The sequence below is a fragment of the Propithecus coquereli genome, unplaced genomic scaffold (assembly GCF_000956105.1).
Source record: "Propithecus coquereli isolate 6110/MARCELLA unplaced genomic scaffold, Pcoq_1.0 Scaffold57, whole genome shotgun sequence".
NCBI lineage: Eukaryota > Metazoa > Chordata > Mammalia > Primates > Indriidae > Propithecus > Propithecus coquereli.
This window is the reverse complement of record NW_012151618.1, coordinates 6,481,619-6,492,714: the sequence shown is the minus strand read 5'-3', so window position 1 is coordinate 6,492,714 and position 11,096 is coordinate 6,481,619. Positions and strand designations below refer to the sequence as shown.

Sequence of the window (11,096 nt, the reverse complement as noted above, 5' to 3'; positions counted from 1 at the left end):
TACCCCATGCAAACATGCATACAATTCATTAGATTGCTCCCTTCATTACTGAAAAATAGGAGGGAACTACGTGTTCCTACTTCATTTTAAGTGCCTGGGACAACTAAGTATTTCACTGAAAGACATGTAATAAATGCTGTTTGATAGAGGTAAGAATAAGGAAAAAGCAAAGTTATCTGCTTTCATTTGGCTTAAAGAAAAAAAGTATGCTCTACTAATATGCTAAAATATCAGACCAACACATGACATACTGCAAAACTTTAATACAATGTGGTAAAACACAATATTCAAATATTAAACTTTTCAAACACATGAAAGTCTTCTGAAAGTCAACAAACTGAGCTTTTTAAATGCTACCTTTGTGTAATTTTATAAAATTCTTTCCCTCAACAATGTCTGACACTGATCTTGATACTTGTTAGAAAGTCTGATGTAAGATTATGACACCTCAAGAGTTGGTGACTTAGGAGATTATTCCAACGCCCATCTTCAGAATTCATCATCAGAGGACTGACCATCATCTTCATCCCTTACTTCTCGGTACTTCCCTGAAGACTCCCCTTCCGGATTATAACTCTGCATTTTAATATTCAGTCTTTCAGCTAATTTTTGCGCTGCAAGCTTCGCTTGCATCTCCTTTAAAACAAAGAGCAAAGCAAGAAGTTACACATTCACATCTCTTCCTTACAACTTTTCAATGGAAAGTTTTTCAAACAGAATCCGAAATAGAGGGGCATAACCCCACTTAGCCACTTTGTGATCTTTCTAGTAATACAAGCCTGATGGCTTTGTCCTACCTACCACAGGTACAAAAGGGCAATGCTTCTGAGAGCTACTAGTCTGCTATAGTTGTAGTTACCAACTTCCATTAATAAATGAGATTGCATTGAAATATCCTACCTCTGTACTAGAAACTGAGTAATCAGCTTAGCGCTACAACAGTTATAAACACAGACACATTGAGTACGTGGGCACATGCACATGTACAAGGGCTATCCAGAAAGTATCTAGCCATGTAGTATGTTCTATATTAACAATGGCTGGATACTTTCTGGACAGCCCACACACACGCGTAAAATCTGACCTATCAAATGTCAAAAATCACTAATGCTGTATTGATTTCTGTAATTGACCGAACCTTCTTTCTTAAATTAAATCATGGCTTCTAGGCTTTAGAGTTATATTTCAATGGCACAGTGAAAATCAAGAAATTAACACTAAAAAGCTGCCTATTCCTCTCCAAATAAAGTCCTACAGAAAATTAGCATCCAAGTAAATTTCAGACATGTCAGTGCTTATGTACACCCAATGACTTTACCACCTACTAATAGCAGGTGGCAATGCTCATTCCTGATTCTCCTGTTTTTTCGTTTCACTTGAACTTCTTGATATCCTTTCCCTCAGGGCATGAATATTACAGGTAGGTATAAGTGGGAACTACTACTCTGCCAGGAAAACCAATTTCAAGCTGAAGGGTTTAATTCAACCTAAAAATTTCTTAGGACAGGCATGTAAGATCCCAGAGATAATTTAGAAAACACTTCTCAACGCTATAGTCATAACTAGGCATAACTAGGCATAACTAGTCCTGAGAGGAAGAAAAATAGCTTTTAAAAAATGAATGCCTTGAAAATACCAATCCATGCCAATTGCACTTTTATGAAAAGCCAAAGCAGATTAACAGTCTCATTTTATACCAGTTAGTGCGTAGTACCTGCTAAAATCTAGCTAAGCAATATCTAGGAAGTGAGACAGGATGCTGTTCTCCTGAAGGCTCAAATTATTACTATCTAAGTATTATGTAACCCTTTCTATTCTCCCTATGGTCCTCACACTTATTTTCACTCATCCTGTTATTCTGTACACAATCTCTCAACATACATATTTAAAGTTCTATGTAAAACACATGGATTTCTGGAGAAAGCGCTACTTAAAATTAAGTTACCAAAAGTAGGAGATTCTTCTCTCTTCACATGTGCCTGCAGACTATGCTTTGAAGCACAGAGTCCCATTGTCTGTTGGCAACACAACACTGTCCTCCCACCCACTCTATGCCCTCCCCTATATTGCAGGAGATGGAAGCCTGCGAACTGTATTTCCCTGATTCAAAATAGGGTTCTGGGTTAGATTCCACTACTCAGAAGCTGTCGAATGAGTTTTACAAGGTGGAAGAAAGAAAAACGATTCTACTGCTATCCTAACAGAAGCAGGCAGATTCATGAGTTTTAAGAAGTGAAATTCTACAGTTGTCTCCCCATGTTTCCTGGCAAATCACTACCTGATGCTGCAGGTAGCTGTGATCATCTCCAGCTGTTTTCCCCAGTTCTAGCAACTTTGCGACTCTCTGAAAACTGGTGACACATGTCTGAGAGCTAATGGCATTAGCTAACCATTTCTCTAGCACCCAATCCCTTCTATTAAATCCCTTCCTCTGTGAACTACTTGGAGTAAATTCTGACTCACATAAGCAGCATCCAACATACAGATAAGAAAAAATTAACACTCTAAGTACCTCGTAATTCTGTTTCTGCTGTTTCTGAAGTGCCAAAGATTCTTCTATGGAGAGCAGCTGTGTGGGCATATGGTGAAGCGGTAGAAGCCGAGCTGCAGTGATGTCATCAAGATGCTGCTTATCCCTGCGCCGCCGCTCTTCTGAGGAAATAGGAGACCCTCTCCTCTGACAATGACTAGATGAATCATTGTGTCGAGAAGGTAATCTGAAGGAGGGAATGCTTGTGTTATGCGATCAGACTATTTTCTTTTTATAGACACATTTAAAACATTCACACACACAAATGGCCTTTAACCTTAACAATTAATTCTTCTATAAAGGTAATAGTAAGCAGTTTACCAATATTCAAGCCTCTGACAGAAAATGGGGGAGTATGTATATATAGGCTCCTTGACTTTTCCGTCCCTCTTCAATCTTTCTACTTAAACTAAGCTAATTTTGATTTATTCATTCAAAGAACATTTGCAAAGGGGCTTACTGTTCAGTAGAGGGAAATAAACATGTAGTTTCAGTGCAAAATAATACCACAGGTACTATGACATCTCTACACAATACCCTGGAACATAAAGGAAATTGCCAGTTCTAGGGGGAGACAGGAAGGTTATCAGAAAAGCACCAAAGAAGCAAGATTTGAAGTCTTGGAATAGTAAGTGCTCTCCATGTAAATGGAGAAGGACGTCACAGCAGACAGTGAGGGACAACATGGCCACAGTATACAGAAGTACAGAAGGTGGAGAGTACAGAAAAGGCAACCAGAAAGCAAGCTAGGGAGTAGGCTGGGCCCACACTGCAATGCAGAGTTCTACTCTATGTAAGAGGTTCAGATTTGCATCTTACAAATTTATGCTGGTAGCAGAGGAGAGGAGGGACTGGTAGTTAAGACCAGAGGCAGGAGGAAGCCACAGTTATAGCCCAAGAGAGGGTTAAGAGCCTTCACTCTGGCAGGAGAGAGGATGAAGAAAGATTACAGAGATAAAGATTAGGGAAGTATATTACATAGGTCTTCACGGCAAGCAGATATGGGGATGAGGAAAAAGCAAGATAAACCAGGAGGTGCTAGCACTATTAGGGCACACAGGGGACTGTTAGTTTGGGAACAAACAGGAGTTCTACCTTGTACATGATGAAACTGAGTGTCACAGAGCACCCAAGTGGTCAAGTTTCATAGCTAACTGGTCTTGTAAACCTAAAGTTCTGGGAAGATCTAGGCTACAGGCGGATGGGCGGCCTCCAGCATCCAGGTAATATATGAAGCCAAAAGAGCACACAGAAGGCCAAAGGAAGAGCAGAAAACAGCCAAAGGACATTACCTCATCCTACTTTCTAACTTCCAAGCTGCTCCTCACGCATGGAAGCCTCTGAATCCCTATCTGTGGCCTATGGACTCCTCCTGGCCCAGCCTTTCCTGATCTCTTAACTGCTCAGGAGGTTCCTTTTCTTAAACTTCCTAACTCTTGGTAGCCCTCATTGCTATTCCCTTATCTTCCTGCCACTCCCAGTTAAGTGACCATAACACAGAACTGGGGCCAACATATTCTTTGTCTATGTATTGACTACATGATGCTTCTTGTTTTCTAAAATGTCCTCCTAGAAGTGAAGAAAGATACCTCACTGTATACAAGATGAGAGAGTACGTGATCAAATTAATGTAGTATATCCTGGGTTTCTATACAGTAGAAATAAAACATTTTGAGGTTTAAAAAAAACGAATGGTGGGATAGGGTTATACTTTAAAGTCTCTAACACACAAAAAAAGCATGTTTTAGGTATTCTTAACCAGACATTTTTGATTTTTCAAAGAAAGGTAGTACAGTAGTGGTTCGACTTTGTATCTGATGTTACATCCTTGTAAATACAATATAGAAGGGTACCAGTTACTGGATTTGAATGTTACATTTGCTACAAGTAAACAATTCTTTTTTCTTCAAAGAGCTTTTATGTTTCTGGAAACTGAGAAACACAACTATGGCAGGAACTTAGAAGCAAGGTTTTTGCCCATCCTGCCTGAATCTGTTTTCAGTTTTGTTTTTAACCCCCTCTCAAATCCCTTCCCTCTGAAATTGATATTATTACATAGTTTAACTTTTTTCCAAGTGTATAAACCTTGGGTCCTGGTCTAGATCTTAAACTCTTGAGGAGCAGAATCATTACTTCACTGTGTACCCACAGCATCTGTGGGTTATATACAGTGAGCACCTAAATATTTTTTTCTGGGAAAGTCTATCAGCTCCTGCAATTGTTTTTCCCTTTGTTTATGGACTAATCAAAGGGGTTCTGAAAAAAAAAATCACAATAAATGTTCTCTCCAACTGTGTTTATTATGAAATATTAGCTAAGCATCCTGAAATTTAATATTCTTCCATCTGCTATTTAAAACCTTTCCAGGCCAGGCACAGTGGCTCACGCCTGTAATCCTAGCATTCTGGGAAGCTGAGGGGGAAGGATTGCTTGAGTTCAGGAGTTCAAGACCAGCCTGAACAAGAGCAAGACCTGTCTCTGCTTAAAAAATAGAAAAATTAACCGGGCACGGTGGCACACACCTGTAGTCCCAGCTACTCAGGAGGCTGAGGCAGCAGGACTGCTTGAGCCCAGGAGTTTGAAGTTACAGTGAACTGTGATGATGCCACTATACTCTAGCCCAGGCGACAGAGTGAGACTCTTATCTCAAAAAAAAAAAAAAGACCAGCCTAGTCAACATAGCAAGACCCTGTCTCTACAAAAAATAAAAAAGTTAGCTGGGCATGGTGGCACGTGCCTGTAGTCCCAGCTACTTGGGAGCTTGTGCCCAGCAGTTCAAGGCTGCAGTAAGCTATGATCACACCGCTACACTCCAGCCTGGGCAACACAGCAAGATTCTATCTCTAGTAAAAAATAAAATAAAATAAAAACCTTTTCAATGATTTGGTTTCAAAACTAAAGTAGTATTTTTCAACATGAATCTTCCACTCCAGGCAGGCTGGTCTCATTGTTTCCACAGTATGTTCATCCCTAACTACAAGTATTTCTCACACAAAGCCCACTGAACTTAAAGCATTCTCCTAACATTTTGAGCCTAACAGATATTATGTTTCTGTTATAGGCTTGTTTTTGATGGTACTTACACATTGGTTTTAAACTTATGTGGTGGGGGCACTGGGTTTTTGGCTCGCATTTCTAGCACTTCCATGTAATGAGGTTTCTTCTGAGTCCCACTATAAAGATCTGTCAAGTTCTCAGCACTTGTGTTTTCTTCTGAGTGGCATTCACCTTGGTCTTCAACTGTGACCCTTTGTAACTTGTCAATAAACAGATTGTCAAAGCTGCTGGAGATGTCTTCTGCTTGACTTGAAACACAATGCTGAGGGAGACACTCGTTAGCTTCAGATGAAGAAGGTGGCCTGGCTCTGTTTCTGGAAGCTGGGCACTTGTTCACTGCACACTCAGCCTCTGGAGTCTCTTCATCACCTCTACAAGTAGGATGTACAAGTCCCTGTTTTTGTGAAGTGGTTTTAGATGACTTGATGTTATCTACAGAGGAACTGCCAGGAACTGATGATGAAGTATCAAGCATCTGGTCAGAATTCTGGGCCTTACCTGTGTTCACATCAACTTCTGCAACTGCTTTTTGCCTTAGCTTACAGTCTACACTAACAGGATGAAACAGTTCACTTTTTCTTCTAATCTCTTCACATTCTGCAATGGCAGCTTTCAGTTTGGCAACAGAGTCTAAGATCCTTTTACCTTTGTCGGGCAATTTGCAAATGAATTTTCTGTCAAATGGAAAAGGACATACATATATTATAGCCATGTTTTAAAACTTGAGATATAACATTTAAAATGTAAATCATTATCTTCAAAGGGAGAAAAGCTAATTTTTAAGTCAAATCTGATCTCTAACTGCCCGGAAACAGGAATAAAACAAGACAGTGATCATCCCAATACCCAAAAAAACAAGGAGATGTGAAAGGATAGAGAATATGCACCTCATTTGACTCATCTAATTGGAATTAGAATTTCAGCAAAAATATTTTAAGCAAATAATCACACAAAACATTAAAAAAAAAAAAAATCAGCAGTTTTTGAAGTGTGATCTCCAAGACCTGGGGGAGTGGAGAAATGAGTAAGGTCAAAACTATTTTCATAATGATACTAAGACATTATTAGCCAATTCCCTCTCGTTTTCTAACATGGGTAGTACAGTGGAGTTTTCCAGAGGCTAAATGATGTGTGATGACACCATTGCTCTGGAATGGAAATGTGTGCTTGAGTATCCTTGTGTTTTACAGACCTCCCAGTTGTATTTCTGATAAATCCATAAATATCACTAGATATCACACACATAAACCCAGAGCTCTTTGGGATGCTCAATGATTCTTAAAAAGTATAAAGGGGTCCTGAGACCAAAAAGTTAATTTGCTGCTATAGATTAAAAACCCATGCTCACAAAGTCAAAACACCTGTCTCTACTAGGAAGCCCCCACATGATTATTGGTCCCTTTTGCTGGGTGACAGAAGTTCCTTTTCTGATTCCCTTTTCTTTAGCTATATAATAAATGAAAAGGAAAAGGTTACATCTTAGGTCCTCTATTTTTTCTGACACTGCATTCATCCCCACAATTTCAACTATTAATTCCTTGCAGTTGAGATTCCTGTATTTTCCCAGCCCTCTCCTCTCTTGAGTCTCATGACCATTTCTCTGGCTAAGTATTCAGTTTTTATTTAACCAAATGTCTGTCCTGCTGTCCCCTCAACTCAGCACACCCTAAATAAAAATTGACCTTGGATCTATTCCTCTCTCCCAATTTTCTTATTTTTGTTAGTGTTCTCCATAAAGATTGGGAACTTCAGCCATCTCTGTCAACTACATATTCAAACTATTCCATGCTTGATGAAGTTTTCCCAATCCCAAAGTCACCTTACTAGTTCACTTTCTTACAACCCCCTTGTTGGAAACCTCTCTGAAAATATCCTCCTACTGTCTTCTGCCTTTTATTCCTTTCTGCACTAAGCTGCTAAACAAAGTTGCCTTTAAAAAAAAAGAAAATCACTTGTATCACATCGCTCCCCTGCTAAAATCTGTTAAGTCTGCCAGCTGAGTGAGAGTTGAACTTTCTCGGCCTAATAGACCACTCTTTATATCACACTCTTCCCGTTTCCTACAGCTCCAGTAAGAATAGGATCAAGAGATGAAATCTGACGATTTATTTTAGGAGGGGGGTTGAGGGACAGGGAGGGGGGACAAAAAGGTTTAGAATACAGACTCTTGCTTCATGAAACCGACATAGTAGCTGGGTAAATAAAACCAACGAGGAGCTACTGACTGGCTGAAACACTAAGCAGCTTCACCGGCCATCCTCGCAGGCGGTGTGTGCCTGGCCAGGAGGAGGCAAGGCTTGGCGGCCGCAGGCCTGCCACCATCCCACAGGACTGAAATGGATCTGCCGGAGGCAAGGTCACCTTCCAGGGAAGGGAACAGAGTGGGGGAAGGGAGGGGAGCGTCCCAGGGTGCCTGAACCGAAAGAGCCGGGCGGTGACTCGGCGGGACCCCAGCTTACTCGTTGCGCAAAAGTCTCTCCTGGCGCTTCAACATCTCCCGCAGCTCCGCCAAACTCCGCTGCCCCAAGTCCTCGGGAGCTTGGGGCTCGAAGCCGCGGGGCAGCAAGGACATTCTGAGGGGGCTGAGGCTGGCGAGGCGGCGGGCACTCGGCTTCCTCCGCAGGCCCCGCCGCTAGCGCCGGATCCGCGGCCGGCGGCGACTCGGAGCCACGAGCGGGAGTCGCCATTTTCCCGGAAGAACAGGTCTTCTTCGAGCCGAATCGAGCTTTATTGAAACGCCGGAAACAAACATCTGCCGGGAGAGGGGGTGTCAGGCGCAGCGCCAAGGGGCGGAAGTTACGTATCATGACGTCAGGGCCTCGGCTTGGCGCGCTGTCGCGGGACGTGTGGGGCCGTCTGTTTGTCGGCTGTTCATCGATTTATACAAAAAGTATTGAGTGCCGCAGTGACCTAGCCAAACACAGTATATTAGTAAACAACCACGGCCTCTGCTGTTACAGAGTTTACAAAGTGGCGGAGGGGATAGACGTTAATAAAACTATGTAATAGTAAGATTGGGATGGACATCCAGGAAGGTATCTCTGAGAAGTGAAATTTAAGTCGGAACCTGGAGGATGAGTTAGCCATTAGCGAGGTAGGGGAGAATGCAGGATAGGATTTGGGAGACCCTGGCCTATGTGTGGTGCCTCCTAGCTCAGCTTAGTGAAGTCCTGGAATGTTAAAAGTTGCAAAGTTCCTTAGAGAACATCAGCGGTTCTTATTGGGGCTCTATGGCATTTGGAACAGGACTTTACTCGTTTGTGGCACCGTGACATTGCAGAACATCTGGTATCTCTGGCTTCTGCCCACTCGTTGCTATGACACTCCCAAGTCATTGTAGCAATCCAAATACCACCCCCCCACACACACATACACGAAACATATTTCTAAAGGCCCGTAAGAGAGGTGATGGTAGGTGGGAGGTGCTGTACAAGCTGGTTGAGAATCTATCTTTTATAATTCTCCATTTTGCCTCCACATCTAGACTAGCCACAGTGACATGGGCCAAGTGGCAGGAACTTGGGCAGCAGAACCATGATTAGTGGGGAGTTAGTCCAAAGAGAATTTAAAGGGGAGGGTAGCTGGAGATTTGGACCGCATAAGGTCACTGGGAATAATGATCACCAGCAAAGGAGCCCACCAGCATCATTCTTTTAGAAAAACCAAGATTTGATTGGTGACCAGACTGTAGGGTAGAGAGCTGACTGAGGAGGGGGAAAGCTGGCTTTTGCTTTGCCCCTACTATGTGCCTGACCTTTTAATTACACTTTACTAGTTTCATATAATCATCATAATAAATAGACCAATGGAACAGAATAGAGAACACCAAAATAGGCTGTGCATGGTGGCACGTGCCTGTAGTCCCAGCTACTCGGGAGGCTGAGGCAGGAGGATTGCTTGAGCCCAAGAGTTTGAGATTGCTGTGAGCTAGGCCGACGCCATGGCACTCTAGCCCAGCAACAGAGAGATACTCTGTCTCAACAAAAAAAAAAAAAAGAGAGAACACCAAAAGCAGCCCATACATACGTGAAAACTTTTTATTTTTAAGAATTGAGACTTAGAATTAGTGACGAAAGAGTGAATTTTCATAAATAATGCTAGGGAAATTGGTTGCCTGTATGGGAAAAAAGTAGTTTCCTACTTCCAACACACTTGAGAATTCCAGGTGAATTAACAAATTACTGTTGAAAACTGAAAAAACAAAGGTTTACAGAAAAATACTTCAATGATCACAAGTTTAGGAAGGATTTCTTAAGATACACATTATAATCTCTATAGGAAATAATTTATAAATTCAACTACATTAAGGCAAAAACTTCTATAGTACAAAAGGGGGAAAGCTACTATGCATATAGTCAGCAAAGAGATATCCAGAGTATAAAAAGAATTCTTACAAATCAGTAAGCAAAACCAGTCAACAAAAAAAGGAAGAATACACACAGTTCACAAAAGAGGAAACTGGAAAAGACAGAAAACATGTATATTTTTAATCCTCAATTTCGGGGAAATACAAAGAAAAACAAAAATCTTAAAAATCTAAAAGTCTTTCTGATTGAAGAAACGGGAACTCAGGTATTGCAGAAGGGAGATTGAATTGGCAGAAACTCTTCGGAAAGGAGTCCAACCACATCCAGTAGATGTGAAGATGTGCCCACCTACAATCCAACACACGGCCTCTGTGTATATAGCCCTGCTAAAGAGAATCTGTACATATGCTAAAGAAGACTTGCGTCAGAACATTCATGGCCACGTTGTTTGTAGTAGTAGTGAAAATTGAAAACTACATCAATTTCAATGAAGGAACCATATTTACAGGTATCAATACAGTTTAATCTCCACAATATAAGGGTAAGTGAAAAAACCAAGTTGCAGAACAATACCATTTATTTTAATATGAATGACATGGAAAGTAATACTGTGTATTTCTTTTAAGTCAGAGTTAATGAGGTATAATTTACATATAGTAAAATTCACCCTTTTTAGTGTAATAAGTCTCAGTTTCGACAAATGCATACAGTTCTGTGATGATCACCACAATCATGATATAGAGCAGTTCCATCATCCCAAAAAAGTATAGCTACCTGCTTCACCCAACCTCAACCCCTGGCAATTACTGGTCTATCTTCTGTCCCTAGAGTTTTGCCTTTTCCATAATGTCATATAAATGGAATCATACAGTAACCTTTTGGGTCTGGCTTCTTTCACTTAGCACGATGGTTTTGAGATTCATGCATGCCATTGCATGTATCAGAAGTTTGTTCCTTTTTATTGTTAAGTAGTATTATATTCTGTGGTTATAGCATTCTATGGATTTGTTTATGCATTTAGCAGTTGAAGGATAACTGTTATGCATTTAACAGTTGAAGAGTTGTTTTCAGTTATTGGTGATTATGAATCAAGTCACTGTAAAAATTTGTGTATAGGTTTTTTTTTGTTTGTTTGTTTGTTTTTGAGACAGAGTCTCACTGTGTTGCCCGGGCTAGAGTGCCGTGGCATCATCCTCGCTCAC

At 41.0% G+C, this 11,096-nt stretch overlaps 1 protein-coding gene across 1 annotated transcript; it reads right to left on the bottom strand.

Annotated features, from left to right (window-relative positions):
* Positions 1-239: 239 nt before the first annotated feature.
* POLR2M (polymerase (RNA) II (DNA directed) polypeptide M) lies at positions 240-8,338 on the bottom strand. Its single transcript, XM_012658081.1, has 4 exons — positions 8,047-8,338; positions 5,614-6,261; positions 2,513-2,717; positions 240-636 (listed from the first exon to the last, which is right to left on the bottom strand). The coding sequence occupies exons 1-4, from the start codon at positions 8,157-8,159 to the stop codon at positions 490-492; spliced, it is 1,113 nt and encodes a 370-aa protein (XP_012513535.1). The 5' UTR covers positions 8,160-8,338; the 3' UTR covers positions 240-489.
* Between the last annotated feature and the right edge of the window lie 2,758 nt (positions 8,339-11,096).